The 21,509-nt window shown below is 30.3% G+C and overlaps 1 protein-coding gene across 1 annotated transcript in view; it reads left to right on the top strand.

Annotated features, from left to right (window-relative positions):
* Positions 1–829: 829 nt before the first annotated feature.
* LOC113372238 (probable DNA mismatch repair protein Msh6) overlaps positions 830–21,509 on the top strand; it is a 31,621-nt gene continuing 10,941 nt past the window's right edge. The window contains exons 1-10 of the mRNA XM_026612563.1: positions 830–951; positions 1,016–1,141; positions 1,225–1,335; positions 1,398–1,429; positions 7,078–7,359; positions 7,542–7,812; positions 10,614–10,750; positions 10,951–11,287; positions 19,013–19,307; positions 19,795–19,950. Coding sequence (XP_026468348.1) covers positions 1,033–1,141; positions 1,225–1,335; positions 1,398–1,429; positions 7,078–7,359; positions 7,542–7,812; positions 10,614–10,750; positions 10,951–11,287; positions 19,013–19,307; positions 19,795–19,950 — 1,730 coding nt within the window. The 5' untranslated portion in view covers positions 830–951; positions 1,016–1,032. The remainder of the gene's footprint in view (positions 952–1,015; positions 1,142–1,224; positions 1,336–1,397; positions 1,430–7,077; positions 7,360–7,541; positions 7,813–10,613; positions 10,751–10,950; positions 11,288–19,012; positions 19,308–19,794; positions 19,951–21,509) is intronic.

Genomic DNA, 21,509 nt, shown 5'->3' on the forward strand with positions numbered 1-21,509 from the left:
AAACATGATTAAATGTAATGTTATAAAACACCGATACAGAAACTATTCAAAGGTTTTGTTAAATGCAACTTTACTATTAATTTATTAGGTAGCAAAATAACTATTACATGCAGAATTAATAAAGAACAATGTTTCGTAAATGAGTTTTAATCCTAGGAATTTGGATTTCTCTCAATTTTGATATCAATATATATTTTATGTCTTTAGGACTTGTTTGCTTGTGAAGTATTTGTACTTTTTAACAAATTATCTGTTTTTTTTAACCTTCTAAATTTTTGTATTATTTGTCATTCCTTCTAACAATAAGTTTGATATTTCATCTTGTGCTTCTGTGCTTTTAGTTTCTTCTTAGTTTTTAAGTTTTTAATATAATAATATTAGTCATTGAGATATTAATATTAGTCAGTTATTTCTGGTTAGTTAGTTAAATACCGCTGTGGTTTTCTCCACTTAGATCTTTAGTTTTTGAAATATTATTAAGATACTTATAAATATGTATAATAATTATATTTTCAAACATTCCATAGTTGTAATTATAATTGTTAATATAAACATAATTTTAATTGTTCTTTAAAAATATGTAATATATTTGAAAATATATATTTTGTATTTCCTATGATTTATTCTTATTTCCAATATTAAAAATAATTCATGTTTTTTGGGCTGTATACGATACGTACAAATTTAGAAGTAATACCAGGGGTTAATTTAAATATTTTACATGTGCTGCCATCTATTTTTAAAAATTTGTATTTCAATCGAGGTAACGTCAAATCGCCAGACATAGCGATCTATTATACTTGATTATCTATGGTTTAGACAATACGGTGTTAACGGAAGGCAAACGGTTCGTTATGTCCATATCGGTCGCCGTTAATACATAATCGAAAAGTTCAGTCTTGTGTTGTGATGTGAGTTAATCTCGTAATGCCTTGAACATCGCTTTGGCGGGTACATCATTTCAGTTTGTTGTCAAATTATATGTGAATCTCATTTTCTGTTTCTGAATATTTAGATTATAAATTTGTGGAAATGTCGAAAAGAAATAGTTTAGGTAACACTCTGCTCAATTATTTCTCGAAGTCGCCTAGGTCTGCACCATCAACTCCAAAAACTCTTGAACGAAAAATATCTAATATAGGTAGTAAAGTTTAAATTTGATTGTTATTTTAAACTAAATTATAATTTAAACAATGATTTAAAATGATAATAAATAAAATGTAGATAAACGGCCCAGACAAGATGCCGGCAGTGATTCTGATGATTGTTCGATACAACCCAACAAAAAGAGATATAGAGTATTGAGTGAAAGCGATTCTGACGTCGAAAATAAAAGTATGATAAAATATATGGACGAATGAATATTTTCGATCCTTAACCTAAGTATTATATTTCAGGTGATGTCAACATTCATGACACTTCAAGTAAGGTACATATATTCAATTCTGATCTTTACTTTGCTTTGGGACGATTTAAAAGTCACTTAGGCACATATGATTTTTGGATACCAGGGATCAAAATAAGATACTTTGCTGAAGAAACCATATCTGTAGAATGAATTATCATGTCCCGTGCATTGACCCAAAGATAGGGGTTGAATTTCAAAAAATTCCATTTTGACCCATTTAGAGTGCATCTGGGAGGTCTCTCCTGATGGGACCTGTTCTGAGTATTTGCAAAAATTGCAAAAAATCGTTTTTGGTATTTTACTCAGCAAAAAAAAAATTTAAACTATTTTTTTGGATATTCATTCATACACACACAAAAAAAAAATCATTCAAATTTTATGGTTCTAAATAAATCGTTAATTTTTGTCATGTAAAGTACCAAAAATGATGCAATTTTTATATTATGGGCCCCTCAGGGGTGGTTCCAGGGGGTGAACCAAGGGCATGGGTGGGTTGGCCTTCCAAAGTTAGTGGGGGTCGGTCATACATTTGGATGCGATTGTGGCACCCTAAATGGCTCAAAATGAAATCTTTGAAAATTCAACCTTCATCTTTGGGTCAATGCAAGAGACATCAGAACTCATTTTAGAGGGATGGTTTCTTCAGCAAATTATCTTATTTTATTCTTAGTACGGTAAAACCTTGATTAACCGGACTAATTGTTGTCGATAGGCATCCGGATAATCAAAAATCCGGATAATTGAATGTATAAAGAATAATGTTGTGTATTTATTAAAAATATAAAATACATACAAAGATATCAACGAAAATATTGTTTATTAGGAAATTGAAACTTCCTTATGTATGTACATATATATTTTCTTAGATTACATTACATACATGTACTAAACTGCAGCACTTATCATGCGAAAATTCGAATTGTAGGTATGTACATGCATATAAATTAGTCGCAGTTGGTAGTCTGGATAATCGCAAATTCGTATGACCAATGTTCGGATAATCGAGGTTTTACTGTATCTGAAAATCATAACAGACTTTTTTTGACCCCTATATATATATATATATATATATATATATATATATATATATATATATATATATATATATATTAGGGTGGTCCTTAAAATGGTCATTTTCGAATTTCCTTGCTCCCAGGGGCTCAAATGGTTCCAAATAGATAAAAAACAATTCTCTGAAAGTTTTAGCTCTTAATATTAACGTTTAGATAGAGCGCAATTCAATCAAAGTTTGTATGGAAAGAGCATGGAAAAAATTTTGAAAGTTAAAAAAAATGTTTTAGGTATAACTTATCGACAAATGAATGAGTTTTATTCATTCATTTGTTCGCTAAATTGCATCTAAAAAACATTTTTAAAATTTTTGAAAATTTTTCCATGCTATTTCCATACAAAACTTTGATTGAATTGCGCTCTATCTAAACGTTAATATTAAGAGCTACAACTTTCTGAGGATTGTTTTTTATCAATTTGGAACCATTTGAGCCCCTGGGAGCAAGGAAATTCGAAAATGACCATTCTAAGGACCACCCTAATATATATATATATATATATATATATATATATATATATATATATCTTGATAGTTTTTTCGACGTTGAAACATATTTCAAAGTAACTAGCAGCCCATTCGTCGAAATAAAAAAGGTATAAAGTATAAAAACTTTTATTTATACGTTTCGACACAAGATGCGTGTCGAATAATTCAAAAAATCCAAACCAATTCAAAACGATGTTTTCAGATCATATGCTCAATCTCAATCACACTTTTAACACTTCACATCCGGTTATCCTTTATATCGAAAAAAATAGTGACCTTAGAAAATTTGCTGAATCCTTTTTTATTTCATTAAATTCCTCCTCTTGTGTTAATAAACGCAATTCATCCCACCTTTTACATGATAGTTACCAGATTGTTATTGATTTTATTAAAAAAACAAAAAATTAATTTGCTTATCTCTTTTATATTATTTTTTACAATATTGTTTTTTCTTGTTCTAACTTTTACATGGTTTGCTGTTTTCTTTTGATCAATTCCAGTTAAAGCACTGTGTTCGAGGCGTTTTCGTGTCTCGAGAATTTGTCCTTGATGCGTCCCCTCCCATTCCTATCAATACGCCTATTGAAATAATTCAGTCGAGTCTGGATGCTCGGTATGGGCGTGTTTCTCGCTTCACAATTATGCATTTCATAACTTTTAGTCAAATTAGTTTTCAAATCTTGTAGTTATACATAATTTTTTCTAAAAAAATGTTTTTCTCTAATATGTTATTAAGTTTAATTTTTTAAAAATAAATTTTTGTTGAGTGTTTTTGTCCTGTGGTGTGTATAATGTTTCTCTATGCTATAATAATCTATATTGTTGTTCATATTAGTTAATAAAATTTTCAAATTGTTGTAGTTGCTGAATGATGACACGCATCTTGTGTCGAAACGCATAAATAAAAGTTTTTATACTTTATACCTTTTTTATTTCGACGAATGGGCTGCTAGTTACTTTGAAATATATATATATATATATATATATATATATATATATATATATATATATACGAGGTCTGTTCAAAAAGTACCCGGAATTACTAATAATTAAATTTCGCGGGTCTGGAGTGTCTGATTGTCAAAATTTTTTTTTTATTGTGTTGGTATACATGCCCCTAAAGTATGATGAAATTTTCAGCTATATTCACTGTTTACTTTGTCTGTGGTAGTCGCTAAGGTTCGACGTGTTTTTCTGAGCGATTTTTACAATGGAAGAATTGAAAAGTCAAAGAATTTGTATTAAATTTTGCGTAAAAAATGAAATAAAGTGTTGCAAAGTGCAAAAATTCACCAGATATGGCTCCGTGTGACTTTTTCCTATTCCCAAAGTTGAAGAGACCCATGAAATGACGGCGGTTTTCCTCGATTGAAGAAATAAAGGCCGAATCGCTGAGAGTGCTCAAGGACATATCAAAAAGTGAATATCAAGGGTGCTTCGAAAATTGGAAAAAACGCTGGCATAAGTGTATTATATCTGGGGGGGACTACTTTGAAGGGGACCACATTAATGTAGACGAATAAATAAATATTTTTTTGAAAAAACGAAAATACCGGGTACTTTTTGAACAGACCTCGTATATATATATATTATAGAATAACATCAAGTTAAGACAATTTTTAATAAATATTTAATTAAACAAAATAAAAATAAAATAATAATATTTTTTAAAAAAGCTCTTTTCATAAAGACATATTATTCATTTGGAATTTGTTTTACAAGTCAACTTGTTTATCATTTGAATAAATCTCTTTGGAACATTTTTCTAGTAATATATTTAAAAATATATGAATTTTAAACATTTTTTTAAATACCTTGGAAATTGTTTTATGTAAATCAGTAAAAACTAGATAAAATTTACCAAAATCCAGTAATAACTATGAATCATATTTGCATATTGAACTTTTGAAGAATTTGTTCTTAAAATTGTGAACTTTAGTATTTTGATAACTTAATTTGTATTTCAGACATTACAATTCTTTTACATTAATCAAAACTATATAAAGTTTACTAAAATCTAATAAAAAATGTTTATACTTGGATACCGAAATTTTAAACCGTTTTGAATTTTCTCTTAATTTTATGTTGTTTATTCCTTTCTGAATAAACTTTTTCTAATAATTTAAATTCCTTTGATTTACATTTTAAATAAAAATATAGTTTAAATTTAATTATATAATGGGGGTTTTGCCCAAAGCAAGAGCATATTACTATCTCGAATTTCTTACCCGCTACATATATCAGCTTGGCCTGTTTGATTTCACCCACACTTCTAGTGTGTTAGATAGTTAGTTATGAGTATGACATGAACTATTTATTTTGTTTGCTCTAACAAAATCAAACAGCAATTGATTAGAAAACGGAGCATACATTTCTTTAGAATAGATAGACGTGACTTGTATGACAGAATACCGAGTTTGGTCGACGAATTGCAGGAATAAAGTGTCTTGCTTTGTTAACTGGGTATACGTAACCCACCGATTTGAAGAAAATTGAACTTCAAAATGAAATGCTCAAAAACCTATTCCACTAATTTTAACCAATTCGTATTGTATTATAAACTGTATAAATATTGAATTTTTTTGTTATACCTATCTCTACCTGATTACATTTGTAATGATTATTTTGATTTATTTGTAGTTTTATACTTTCAAATAGTAAATATAATAGTAATGAGAGGTCTGAGATGAATTAAAGTGGGTTATATTATTTTATTTACAATTAAATATAGCTAGCAAAGAAGATCATCGCGTCACTTTAAACACAGAAGATGCGATTGGTACATTACTTGGTTCAATATAAAATACTCAATAGTATATATTAAGATTCTGAATCTCTTGAATTGAGAAATAGAAGGGTATTCGTGTAATGAACAGAAGCTTTTGTCAGTATGTAGAGTAAAAAGAAATGGAAGCGAATTCTCACTTATAAATTCTGGCATCTATGGAATGTTGAAGGCTTTTTGTTTTTATGATATTCAAAAGTATTGAAGGGTTTTACTGTTTATGGAAAGAGAAATATTATGTCGTTTTGTGTGACTATGAAACACATAATAGAATGTACAGGATCGAAAATATCTTGAAACAAGTTTAGTATTTCAATTGCAAGATTTTATTATTATTTTTCTTAGCCGAAAAATTAATTAAGAGTTTGAAAAAGTTGCCAAGCGTGTTGCTAACATGCTATTTATGCCAGAAGATTGCATGTTGCAAGCTCAGTATACGTTTGAACTGGTCGACAAGTGAACGAAATAAAAGATGGCCAATTCCATACGATCGCGAATTGCCTCGCATTCATTACTTACAATTTGTCACTAATACAAAAATATAATGCAATTACATTCAACAAATAGTGTAATTACTTGTAACTAAAGTATAATCAATAACAAAAGCATTATAATCAAGAGGTTGATAGAGCATCGAAGTCTATCTGGTCCTACAGATAAATATACTATCATATTAAAAACATGCATTTTTCCATACCCGTCAATTTTATGGGTTTCTGTATAGATAAAATAATAAAGTAATAAGATAAGATACTTTTTACAAATATATGTTAGCTTTCTTATAAGGTCATAATTCATATAACATTTTTTTTTTTCAAAACAAAGATGATACTATACACGATGATATATACTTATCAAGCAAAATGGAAAATGATAATTAAAATTAAAAAACGTTTGCAGTTTTAATAGCCTTTTTTGTTCACTAAACATTTTTTAAATAACTTCTAAATTTTGATGGATGCCTGAAAACGTTTTATCATCTATGTGTTTATCAAATATATACTTACATGACGCAATGTCTTTTGTGAACAGGGTTGTGTGTTCCAACTCCGCTCTGGACTACCTAACATCTTGCAGTAACGATGGCATTTTCACTTGAAAATATAGACCAAATAGTCGAAATAAAAATAAGCTATTATGTACCTTTTGGCATTTGGCTGGAAATAAGCATTTCAAGAATATGCCTTCGCAATGCTTGAAATGGGCTATTTCACATTGATATTGGCATTGTCATATTTTTTAGTATTTTTTAATTACTATGATAGGAATTTCTGATAGGATATTTTATGAAACTGTATTAATTATTTCGTTTTTCTAATTTGACAGCAAAACAGTTTATTGCTAGACTTTTCATTTACAAAAGATGAAGATTCGAAAAGAGCAAGCATAGATCATTCCCGATTTCAAAACTTAGAGGAAAAAATATCAAATAATACAGCAGATATAAAACCTGCTGTCGAATTCGAAACTGGATCATGGACTCATCATAAATTAGAGTTTCTTAAAGCTGAAAACATACGTGATTTGAAAAGGAGAAAAGTTGGGGATCCTAATTATGATCCTACAACTTTATATGTTCCTGAAGATTTTAAGAATAAGCAAACACCAGTAAGTATAAATTATTATTAAGTAAGTAGAAATATGTGCATTTTATTCACTGTTCAAAAAAAGGTCTTTACTGCATAGTTGAATCAATTATGAAGACTTTTATAAATTGAATTAATTGAACGTGTTGAATGTGTTTAATTCTGATAGAGATTTAATTGATTGGTACCAATCACATTTTTCAGGCCATGCGTCAATGGTGGGAAATTAAAAGCAAGCATTTTGACTGTGTATTATTTTTCAAAGTTGGAAAATTTTATGAGTTATATCACATGGATGCTGTAGTTGGTGTAAATGAATTGGGTTTCACATATATGCGTGGTGAATTTGCACATTCTGGATTTCCAGAAAGTGCATTTGCGAGGATGTCAACAAGTCTTGTTGAACGAGGGTATAAAGTAGCGCGAGTGGAACAAACAGAAACTCCAGACATGATGGCTGAAAGGGTCAAAAAAGGTAATATATGTTGAATATTTATTATTTTGATCTTAAAAGTATATAAATATATACAATATTTATTCTCATATATCTAAACAAATCCAATATTACAGTAAGTATCTTTTGATTCAATTTACAAATACAATAGGGCAAACGGATCCATTCCTTTTAATTCGATTCAGAAATTGTATGTCTCGTAATGGACTTTGTTCAAAACAGGTAAAATTTGATTGAAGTATGAAATTGGTTGTAATCAATTTTATATAGCTAATAAGAATATAATAAAATAAAAATTGCGATTGGTGATGGATATATAACAGTATATTAGGCATGTTGTAAGTATTGAAAGCTTATTAACTTCCCGTAGGATAAGTTATTGTTATCGTCCAAAAATCGAAAGTAAATTTTTTTGCATATATTCATGTTTTGAAGGTTTCTGAACATTTAGGCATACCTTAAAAATATTTTTGTGTGTGTCCGCAATTTTTCATCGAATTTTTCGATTTGAATGATTCAAAAAACATTCGATTATTATTGATAGTGGGATGTGCTGATTAGTTTTTGGCAAAGATTCGCGCACAGAGTGCAGAAAATGGAAATCGGGTTTTTAAGAGAACGCAGCATCCGATTTGTATGATCCAAAACCCATTCAACTTGTAATGTTTGGGAGAAGTGATGAGTTTTTGGCAAAGTCAGGTTCAGCTATTTCGAAGATACGGAGCTAAATGTGCAAAAAATGGCAGTTTTTTAGAGAATTAAGCATCGGATTTGAATGATTAAAAAAAAAATCTGCTCGTGTTGAAGAAACAATTGCTTTTGTTTTGTTTTTTTTATTTCAATATCCTTTCCACTTGTGGCATCCGATCCAATTCAAAGAAAATTTTTGATAATATGAGTGAATAATTAGATCGTTTAGATCCAATAACTTTTTTCGGTGTGTGTGTGTGTATGTAAACAGATTTTTGACATTTTGCCGATGTGTTCTCAAAAACGGCTGGGCCGATTTCAAAAATTTAAAAGCCATTCGATTTAACTCGATGAGGATTATCAGTTTTTCGCGGCGATCAGCCAAGTCGATTCTTTGTAATTTTTTTTTTTTTTTTTTTTTGTTACAAAATTTTTTCGTGCACGTTTAGCCTGCAATTTTGAATCGTTTTTAAAAATTCGAAAACCGTTCTAAAGATATTGGTTGAGAATCGATTAGTTTTTGGTAAAGATTACCTGGCGCGAGTTCTTGTAATTAACTGTCGAAAAAAAAATCGACGATTACTATGAAATTTTTTTTAAAATTAAATCCGTCAAAATTTGAAAAAATTAATAGCGTTTTTTAACGTGTGTTAAAATTTCATCGTTACAAACGTTTGAGACGATTTAAAAAAATTTAAAAGCCATTCGATGAAACTTGATTAGCACTCGCGTTAGTTAGATTTTTGATACGATCGGCTGAGCCAAAAATTCTGAATCGATTTTAAAAATTCGAAAACTATTCGAGATATATTATTCGGGAGTCGAGCTAATTAGTATCGGACAAAGATCGCCGAGCCGTTTCTTCGTGATAAACTGTTGAAAAAGTTATATCGATGAAACTTTTTATTTCGATAGTTTTGAAGAAATGATTAGTTTCTGGGGAAGGCAAAAAAAAATTATTTAATTAAAAAATCATTTTATTTAACATATCGAAAATGTTTCGGATTTTAATTTTAATTTTGCTAAAAACATTTAAAATTCTTTGATACTTTACAACGGTTACAACAATTTTCCTTAAGGCACAAATAAAATTAAAAACTAAAACAATTGAATTGGAGTGAAAAGAAAAAATAAATAATAATAATCCATGGTATCAAGATATGGTAATGAACTACACTATGTATTATAAACATTAAACTTGTAATTACACAATATTTTCACAAAATACTAATTTAAAAATTCACAATTGGATAGTGTGTTGTTTGTAGACTGGTTGAACATGTATTGGAGAAAAAACTTTTTAAAAAATATTTTTTACCAAGATTCTGCACATGTGTGGAACAAATTGCGAATCCTTTGCGCGTCGTTTTTATTGTTTTGTGAGAAATTTGGAAATACTATCTAAATAAAGGCGATTAGTGTCGCAGAGCGTGTTAAGTTCATTCCGTTTATTTATTGTTTTATTGCTGTAAATAGTTAAAAAAGATCCTTCTATAATTCTTCGTTTAAATAAATTTTGTTCGAATTATAGTACAGTCGGGTTAGAAAAATCCATATTGTGTTTTAAAGTATAAAGATGCTCTGCTATCATAGTTTTAAACTGTTTTGGATTTTTTGAATTTTTTTATGTTGTTGTAAACGTTTCATTAAGTTCTGGCTTGTTTCTCCTATGTAAATTAAATTACAATCTAGACAATTAATTTGATAGACTAGATTTTTAGGTCGTTCGATATTAAAAGGGGTTTTTGTTTTGGTAAAAATAGTAATAGTAATATTTATAACCTCGGAACGATATATAAGCCTCGGAACTCGCACAGTACAGAAGTTGTGGCAGAAACTACCTAACTTTACTCACATTTTTGTTCAAATAAAACTATCATTTTTCTTTTTACATACAAAAAATTATAAAATATTCATGGTGTTTACAAGTTAGTTGTATAAATGTTAGTGCTAATTTCTAGTGTTGTGTACACTTCTCTAGATGTAACCTACAAACGTTAATATCCACTGATGATGACATTAAATTGAATATCGAAACGTTTGGAATAAAAGATTAATTTATAAAGCTTTGCTTTTTATTCTTTGATGTATCGCCCCACAAAAACTTACTCATATATTTATATAAAAATTAGGTGGCGCAACAAAATATGATAAAGTAGTGAAACGTGAGGTGTGTCAAGTTACAAACAAGGGAACGGTCACCTACAGTGCACAAAATGGACAACCATCAAAATCTCAGGCCGCCTATATGCTCGTTGTTATAGAAAAAGTAAGAATCTTTAATACTATTTTTTGCAGTTGATGTTTTAATTTTTACCATTTATTTTTATAAAAATGTAGATACTCGGTCACCTTATATTCTGTTTCAGTATTTAAAATTTTTATGCAAAACATAAGTGCAAACTAATCATTCATTTCTGTTTTTCTTCATCTAAGTTTATACATTTAAAAAAGATGATTTGTTTTCAGGATCATGAAAAATTTAGTGAATATGGAATTTGTTTGCTTGAAACATCTTTTGGAGAATTTCATCTTGGGCAATTTACTGATGATAATCAGTGTTCTAGGTTATTAACATTGCTAGCATGTTATCCGCCTGTGTTGGTTTTGTATGAGCGAGGCATGATTACGGAACGTACTCGTAAAATATTATCCTCAGCTCTGAGTACTGCTTTGAAAGAAGCTCTTTCTCCAAATACTCAAGTTTGGTCTTCTAAAAAATGTTTGCAGGTATTAGCAGAAAAGTATTACAATAAAGAAGGACAAACTATATGGCCAAATGATTTTAAACCATTTCTTTCTCAATGTAAGTTATAATCTTTTTTTTTTTTCATTTTTAGTCGTATTGTCAAGTGAAATAGTTTAGTTTTTATACATTTACATTCTCACCTAAATAGAACCCAGCATATCAATTTTCAACGAAAAGTGAACTTTGTATGCTTTGTTTCTAGGGTTATATGGTCCAATGTTTTTTATGAGATTTATGAGCTATATTTTGTGCGATTGCTGCCGAACTATTTATATCATCTATATTCACATCTAGAATGTATGCTTCACCAGAGACGAAGTTTGTAGTTCTTTTTTAGTTGAAGACTTAACACTGTCTCTTCAAATTCTGTCGCGTATTTCGATTGTAATTTTTGTTATTATTCTTCTAAACCCCTTCTTATACTCTTCAATTATTCTACATGAGCCGTTTTTAAGTTGCCAATATAAAATAATTTTGTGAATTTTACGAAATCGTTTGGCCACAGAACAACTTTTTTTTCGATCATAGATACATATTATTCGCTTATAGTAAGAATTGTCATATAGCTTGATAAGAGTTACATTACATTTAAAAGTATGTAAGTTTTACAAAAATTTGCAAACGACCAATTTGACTGGTACTTGGTAAGTTTAGTGTTAATATAACAATATTCAATATTTCATTAAATGATCAAATTTCTCTTCGCACAATTCTCCGCTTTTCTATAATTTTACTATTAATTTTTTTTCAAACTTCAATCAAGTTAATCACTTCAATTTTGAATTTAATAACTTCCCGTAGGGTGAGTTATAGTAATCGTCCAAAAATTGAAAAAGAAAATGTTTTGCATATCTTCAGGTTTTGAAGATTGAAGGTTTCTGAACGTCTGCAGACGTTCGTGAACGAAAAATTTTATCCATACATACAAACATACATGTATGTATGTATGTATGTATGGATACAATTTTTCGTTCACGATTCGGTCGCACAGATCAACCGATTTGATTTATTCAAAAAACATTCGATTTCCACTGATGGGGAGATGAAACGTGCTGATTAGGTCTAGTCGTTTCGGAGATATGAAGAACAGAGTGCAGAAAATAGAAATCGAGTTTCTGAGAGCAATGAGCATCTGATTTGATTGATTCAATTCGTAATGATGGGGAGAAATTGTGATGTTTTTTTAAGCCAGAGACAGGTTTAGCTGTTTCGGAGATACGGAGCTAAATGTTCAAAAATGACAGTTTTTGGTCACAAGAAGCATCCTATTTGAATGATTCAAAACCCCTTTTACTTGTATTGACGAGACGATTGTTTTTGGGGAAAGCGGATTTTTTTTGCATCGCCAAAAAATTTGTTTTGAATATCGAAAATATATCAGATTTTAATTTTAATCCTAGCTAAAATTCTAAAGCTTCAAATAATATACTTAAAATAAATAATTTTAACATTGCATGAGTTAAATTAAAACTTTGCTATGAATTTATATAATTCTTAGAAATATGAGACAAGATCCTTCATTCTAATTCCCCTTCATAAAGTTCTGTTCATTTACTTTTCATGTAAATTTATATAAACGTCATCAACCAATTTACAAGCCTTCATATCTCGTCTGTAAAATACGAATAATGAATGTAACAGTATTTATAATAATCTATTTGAAACATTTAATATTCCTCGAATATTTCATTTTTATTTTCAATTTGCCTTAGGGCACGATGCCATACCCCACTAGTTATCAATTAATTTATTGAACAATAAATATATATAATCAAAATAATTTTTAACTTCCCATAGGGTAAGTTATAGTAATCGCAAAAAAATTGAAAATGAAAATTTATATATATCTTTACGTTGCAAAGGTTTCTGAACATTTTGGCATACCTTAGAAAAAATTGATGTATGTGTCTGTGTGTGTTTTTTTTTTTTTTTGTTTTTTGTCTATCGAAGGAAATGCTTTTATGCATCCCAGACTGGTGTTTTGTCTGGATATGTCGGACTCAAAACCGCCCTGGTTTAATACCGACTGAAACCTTCGCTTTGCCCTTGCCTCTGGCCCCCACGGAAACCGCCATCAGGCATTACTTCGTGAGAGGAGGATCTATAATGTTATCATTCTTAACTTGATTTTATACTCATCTTTTAAGGGTAGTCCCATTTGCCCTTTCTCTTTCCATAGAACGCAGGTCAATTAGCACTTCTCTCGCAAACCTGTCTATGGCGTTCCAAGCAGCTTCAGTTGTCAGCATCACTTCAACAACAGTACCTGGAGTAATTCTTCGCCTCAATGTTTCTTCCACATCGTCCCGTAGAGCACCAAATCGCGAGCACACGAAGAACACATGCTCATCATCTTCGATTTCGCCCAAACAATATGGGCAAACCGGCGAGCTATCTTGCTTGAAACGGTGTAGGTAGGCTCGAAAACAGCCTTGCCCAGATAGCATTTGTATAGTGTAATAATTTACTTCTCCATGCTTGAGATTTAGCCAGACTTTGATGTTTGGATGCGTCCATCTGCCCTTCACTGCGACATCCCACAGTTGCTGCCATCGGTCAATGCTGTTCTGCCGTTTTTTTATTCTCAATTTTTCAGGACTCGGTTGTTGATGTCTTCGAAGGTAAATTGTCCGTCTTTCCTCTGCTAAGATTAAGAGAGGCAAAGTTCCTGAAATGACGCACACTGCTTTCTCCGATATTGTGATACCATATGTATGTAAATATGGTGATACCATATGTAAGCACCGAAGTAATCACTGATGATAGTAATATCCTTCTGGTTTAGTTAGAGCCTCCAACATCAGGCATTAGTCGAGCAAGTCTCGTCCTAACTATTGACGCCTTAGCACTAACGTGTTCCACCTGTTGATTGAAATTCAATCAAGCATCAAGCATTAATCCGAGGTAACATATGTGAGGTTTTGACATGATCTCTAGATTTCCTATCTTCAACTTGATGGTCTCTATTGTTTTCCTACTCGTGATAAGAACAGCTTCACTTTTTTGTTGTGCTAATTAGAGGTTCATGCTACTAGTTTCACATATGCTGGAATCTCAAGTCTATAAAAGGCCATCATACATAATATTCCACAGCAAAGGCCCTAGAACAGAGCCTTGAGGCACACATTCTGTTATATTCTTCTGTACCATCGCGTGAATCGTACATTAGAATTCTCTCTGTAAAGTAGCTTGCGACTATATTGCTGAGGTACACTGGCACGTTCTTGTCACGGAGTGCATTTATAATGCAATCCCAGTTTGCTTTCTTGGCGGTATTAACTACCAAGTTTATAGCATCGATTGTTGATCGCCCTTTGCAAAAACCATACTGATTGCCAACTAGGAGTGGGTCAACTACTGCATCTATTCTTTGGTGAATTATTCTTTCAAAAATTTTACCCGCTGTATCCAGCATGCATATCGGACGGTAGGATGATGGTTCATCTGGTGGTCTTCTTTCTTTGGAAATAAGCACTAATCTTTGCTCTTTCCATTTTCGTGGAAAATCCCCTTCTTTTAGACATGTATTATAGGCATTAAGAAACATTGACGGAGATGTCGTAATTGATGTTTTTAAGGCGATATTAGGAATTCCATCTAATCCCGGTGCCTTACTATTTCCAACCCGATGACAAGCTTCCATCAGTGTGTGTGTGTGTGTGTGTGTGTATGTGTCTGTCTGTGTTCGGATACAAATTTTCGTTGACGATTTTGGGAACACTGATTAACCGATTTGAATAATTCAAAAAACATTCGATACGTATTGATAAGGAGACGTGCTAATTAGTTTTTGGCGAATGCTGGTTCCGAAGATACAGGGCAAAAAGTGCCAAAAACAGTAACTCAGTTTTTAAGGAGCAAAAACATTTTACTTGTAATGACAAGATGAAGAACTGATTAAATTTGTGAGAAGGCAGGTCTAGCGGTTATGGACTCTCAATAAAAATAAGTTAAAAAAATGTCATTTGGCGGTCAAAAATATTTATTGGACATATGTAAATTATCACATATTTTATAGAGATTTTCATAATGTGTACACATCTTGTGTAATTTTTTTTCGGTTCCGTACCAAGATTTTTAATTAAGGGCCGTTCAAGTTTTACGTAAGCACTATAGGGGGACGGGGGGGTTGTTGATTTGCTTATTGTGGGTTGACATGGGGGGCAGGGGAGTCTGATGATGATTACGTTATAGGTAGTATTTTTATTTTTTTACATTAATTGCAAAATGTTTACGTAAGCATGGGGGTAGGGGTTAAGAGCTTTGCTTACTTTTGCTGACAAGGGGGATGGGGGGGGGTAAATAATTGTAATAAATCTGCTTACGTAATACTAGAACGATCCGGTACGGAAAGTTCCAGCAATTTGCCTTAAGGAACGATGCCATGCATCCCACTAGTTAATTTATAAGCACGTACAGGATGTCCCGGACCTTGACGGTCAAGTCGACACGAGGTGATATTTGTTTGGAGATTTAAGTTCAACATATAGCTTCAGTAAAATTATGACCAATTTTTGGTTATTGTGGTCAATTTTTATTGATTTTGTTCATTTAAACTTTGGAACAGTAAGCGCGAATAATATTTATTGAATGGCAATAAAAAAAAATACAATTGCCCTGGGTTTTCAAGAATTAAAACCTTCTGTGAACTATAAATTTAATTTTTTAAAATTGGTCGACTTTGAAAGGCCCTCTTGTAAAAAAAATACTAAAGTGTGTAAGCAAATTCCACCACCAAAAGTTAATCGAATTTAATCAGGATTGTACAATAGTAAAATACTTGAAAATTTTATTATTGAAAAATTTCGAATGAAAAAATAAAAAAAACATGATTTTTGCTGGTAAATTTAACTTTCTGGGTTTATTCGTTCTTTGAGATATGAGGTCCGAACTTATTATTTTTATTATTTCTTTTTCGAAGTATATTCATATTTATTTATTATTCCACTAACTTGCTTTTTGGCGAAGTAATAATTACTTTGACATGTTTTTGTTTGTGTTTAGTGTATTAATTACTTGTGTGGTGTTTTGTTCTAACTAATTATTAGTAAGTTTCTAGCTTTCGTAGAGATAGTATACCAGATATAGATTTTAAAATTTAGAAAGAATATCAAAATTATGATTGCTCATGTAATATCTATTAATAAAACTATGATTTCACGCCACAAATCAGTTAAGATTAGTGCTATCGTTTTTTCAGCATTTTATTTTAAATTTCGAGTTCTGTCAAATTAAAGGGATCTTAATCCTAGTATTAAACGTACGTTTAATTCAAATTTAATTATTTAACATCGAGTAGAAATACATAATATTTTATTATACATAAACCTTATTTTGCCAAATTATTTTATGTGGAAAACATTCAACGTAAAATTCATATTCAACAGATAAGTTGAATTTTTCACTTTATGTATAAGTGATAAATGAAACTTATTTCGCATCGAGAACATCAACAAAAAAAGAGTCATAAACAAGGTAAAGCAGTGCAAGAACGCCTAATTTTCTATTCAAAAGATGAGACCTAATATATGCACACTCTTCATCTAATTTTTACCTATTATCAGGGCCGGATTTAGAAATTTGGCGCCCCGGAGCACTGTCAAGAATGCCGCCCCATCCCTGAAATTTTACGAAATTTCGAACTTTTTTATAAAGCAATCGCGCTGCTTCAGCAGCATAGGGACAAAATATAGAAGCGCGTAAGCTCCGCGTCGCAGTCTAACGGATAAACAATGTTACAGAACGCATATAAATGTAAACAAAATGTGTACTTATTATTATAATATCTTTAAAATATCTGATAATTTAATGTGCATATGTCTTATGATCACTTTTGTCCGCCAAATGTTTCTTTTTCAAATTTTTTTTATTGGATCATCGAAACCGCTAAACCTGCCCCCCATACAAATTTAAGCAGTTATTTATTCTGTAATTTAGACCGTATCTTCAAAACAGTTGGACCTGCCTTGGCCAATAACTAATCAGCACGTCTTCTTATCAATAGGAATTGAATCATTTAAATCGGTTGATCCGTGTTCTCGAAATCGACTTGAATAATTAAAAAATATTAGATTTGTATTGATGATTTTTTCATTTTTCAAAAAATTTTAAAGCTCTTTATAAAAAGTAATTTTTAGTACGGGATGTTTCAGCAATTTGTCTTGCCATGAGTCACTAGTTTAAATTTTTTTTTCGACGCTATAAGCTTGGAAGTGCACAATTTCTTCATTTTAAGAGGGATCGAAAACTGAAAAACATATTTTTGTTGAACTTTCAGCTTGTTTATGGATCTTTATATTAGCCAAATTGTCAAATTTGATAACTTATTAAACAATTTGATAATTTACGTTCGGAGAGGGAGGCAAGGCAAAATAATAAATTTTAGTTATCGGTTATTTCAACCCAAATTTTGCGTTGATTATATTGTATAGAATTTTTTTCTCACTATCCAAATTTTGCCGCCCCCCCAAAATTTGCCGCCCCCCAAAATTTGCCGCCCTGGGCAGTAGCACCGATTGTCCCTACTGTAAATCCAGCACTGCCTATTATTATTATTAGTCAACGTTTGTGGACCAATGTCTTTTCCAATATTTAAGAATGATGACCATGTGCGTGATACATTTTGTGAAGCCTGTCAGAAAATGCATTTCTTAGAAATTAATACAGACTGATTTTGCAAAGGAGGCATTAAATCAAGCTAAGACTTTGCATAATTCAGCCAGCATGAAGTTGCCGGCGAAGACTGATATCAAGCTGTCAAGCATTTCAGATGTCAAGAGCGCGTCGGCCATTTTGTTCATTTTTATATCAGGGTTGGTTCGGCGTATTGTTTTTTATTAAGTAGGCTTGTTTCATATTTAATATTTTTTAGCTTTTCGTTATGATTCATTCTTTTTGTGTTTATTTTTTTATGTCCGTTCAAGTTTATTCGCTTTGGCTTTTTGATTACGCGCCTATTTAGTTCTTATTTTAATTTTTACAATTTAGGGTTATGTTTTAGGATTCTTTTCATTCAAATATCATTTTAGTCTAGCTTAGATTTTATACAATGTTTTAGTTATAATTTTGTTTTAAAAAATAATTTAGGCTTACGTTTTACGCATAGGGTTACATTTTATTCATTATTTTTGTTAGGGTTACGTTGTATACATGATTAGGTTTGGTTTCGATCTTAACCTTAATTCAGTGGAAGCTAACTAAAACTCAACAAACAACAAATAGAAGGTTCAGTAAATGAAATAAAATTGAAACACTTCTGATGTTATAATACTAAACCAAAATACTTCATACTGTCTTGGAATTGACAGATATATTTCGTTTTTTCTGCAATATTTGCTATGAGGGAACAAGATATATTGTATTTTAACGTAATATATTGTCTAAGATAAAGGCTATCATCTTGGTATTAGACAATATAATAATAATAATACTTGTTTGGCTGTGATAATAATGATCTTGACAGGTTTTAGCTGTCAAAGTTATGAACAATGAATCCAATACATTTCAACTTGACGTCTAACTTCTATTTCGTCGCCAACTTCATGCTGGCTGAAATATGCAAATGTCAAAATTCTTAGCCTGATTTAAGGTGGTGTATTTTGCAAAGGTTTATCTATTATCTATAATATCATTTGAATTGTTTATGCAATTGAATAAATAGATGCATTACAAGCATTTTTTTTAATATGATAGAATAATTTATTTTTCACATAATTTTTATATTTGATGTTGTGTTTTTTGAGTTCATCATTTTAAGATTTCATAAAGAAATACTTTTTTCAGCTGATAATTTAGCGCCTGAAGAGAAATATGAATATTCTTTAAAAGCACTTGGTACTGCATTGTGTTACTTAAAGAACTGTTACCTAGATCAACAAATAATTTCCAGAGCTCGTTTTTTTGTCTACAATCCTCCTGATCTGTCTGCTTCTGAATTTAAGCAAGAAACGAATGACAAAATTGATTTGCTTGAGCACATGGTGTTGGATGCTGTTACTTTACATAATTTAAGAGTAGTCGGTGTTGATGGCAGTTTGTTACAAAAAATTGACCATTGCTGTACGCCATTTGGAAAGAGGTAAGGCATTTTTTTTTTTTTTAAATTTGAAACAGTTTTTATACAGCTGAACAAATAAATGTATTCATTAAATCAATATTATACTGTGACTCAATTTTGGCATATGATGTAGTTAATATATCTTGATAGTTTTTTCAACATTAAAACTTATTTGAAAGTAATTAGCAGCCCATTCGTCGAGTATAAAATGAGTTAAAAGAAAAACATTATTTTATGTTTTGACACTTGATGTGTGTTATCATTCAGCAAATCTAAAATACCATATAATGAATGCAAATATAAGGACCAACCAGGACAAAAACACTAAAATTACTAAGTAACAGAATATTTTGGAGTAAAAATTCGACACACACGTGCATTGCGCGTATTTGTACTTTTTATATTGTTGTAATAATGCTTTGTAACATTAGTGTGAACATGCCTTTGAAGCTCTAAACAATACTGTAGTTACTGCAGAACTTCTTATCATAAAAAATGTTTCATTTAGGTTATTAAGGCAGATGCTATGTGCTCCTCCCTGTGTTTTATCTGTGATAAGAAAACGTCAAGAAGCAATAGAGTTTTTACTATCCAACCCATCTATTTTACAAGAAATCAGAAAGAAATTCTCGCAGTTTCCTGATCTGGAAAGAAATATAGCACAGTAAGTACATTATAATCATCAGCTTTTAGGCATATTTACTTGGGTTTGGTTTAAGATATTCAATAATAAAAATCGAACATAAAGTGATTTACATTTATCATTATATTTGTAATTTGTAATTTTATCACTAAATTTGAGTGATATACAAAATGATGAGCGCATATGCATTTAAAATTATCATATTTCAAGACTGTCACAAACAACAAATTGGTCAAGTCTATTTTTAAACTAATGATATCGATAGCAAGTATAGTCACATTGATATATTTTTATTAAAAATATTGATTTAAGATGCAGTCAGACAAAATCTAATCAAGCATGTTCAAATAAATAAATATTTCACAGTGCACTTAGCATTCTTGACACTTCTGAGGTTCATATCAGAGTGGAAGGTTTCACAAAAAGGGTTTCAATTTGTATGAAAAGCTATTTTTAAAATCTTGTAAATTTATGAAGGCAAGCTAATGAGAAGACAAAGAATGAGGATCCTTTTGATATTTGAGTATTTGAATTATTTCTGCTCATATTTTAGATCAATAATTGCACTAAATACAATTGTTAATAATATGACTGTTTCTTCTGATAATTTAACATGACAGATATCCCAGACTAGTTTGGAAACTTCAAATACTTTTCAACTCATTCTGCCTCAGGTTTTTATCAAATTAAGATGAGTATTGAAGATAAAAAAAACACAGCTCTATCCACTCAAGCAAATCATTGCTATTAGAAGAGAACGTTGAGTTTTAAAAAATGCCCTGCTACATTCAAACATATCAAAATTCGATTTTCACTGGATTACAAGGTCTCCAATATTATAATACACTTCAGGATCATTCTAAACAAATTCACGATATTTTAATAAAAGTTTTTTATTTAGACCATATTTTGCAGGATATTATAGACGCTTTATAGAATGCTTTTATAACACATCTAAGCCAATGGCAGAGTTTATTTATATCCTTTCATTTCACACAATATTAATTTTGAGTTATTATTTCATTTTACTATCAATTAGGGTTTATACAAAAACCGACATTTCAGAAAACCGGTTTTCGAATTTTAATTTTACCAGAAAACCGATTTTAACCGGTTTTCGAATTTTTTATAGAAAATAAATTTTTGCTCGAATATTCTGTAAAAACAAAAATTTATTCTCAAATTTAGTATTTGACTGAAATTATTTATTGTTCAATTTTATGAATAGTAAACAAAATTATTTTAATTTCAATTAGTAAAACAAAAAAATAATAGTTTACCTGGATTAAATAACTTTGAAAATAATTATTCGTTATTCATGCATCATTTTCACATATAAGAATGAAGATATTTTTATGATAATGAAAGGAAAGTTTTCGAGTAAAAAAAATGTTACATTTTTACATAAAAAACATTTATTGAATTAAAAAAAATTAGATACATGTTGATACATATTTGTTAATATCAATTTTAGTTTTAAAAAAACTTGAGCTAAACCTCGAGTATTTTCTATTCCGAGCAATTTTAATTAATTAATCTTAAAAATTCTAATTATTTTGTTGTTTAATAAAATATTATCA

Source organism: Ctenocephalides felis, unplaced genomic scaffold (genome assembly GCF_003426905.1).
Source record: "Ctenocephalides felis isolate EL2017-DRISC unplaced genomic scaffold, ASM342690v1 CF-g0.4_SCAFFOLD_01604, whole genome shotgun sequence".
NCBI classification, from domain to species: domain Eukaryota; kingdom Metazoa; phylum Arthropoda; class Insecta; order Siphonaptera; family Pulicidae; genus Ctenocephalides; species Ctenocephalides felis.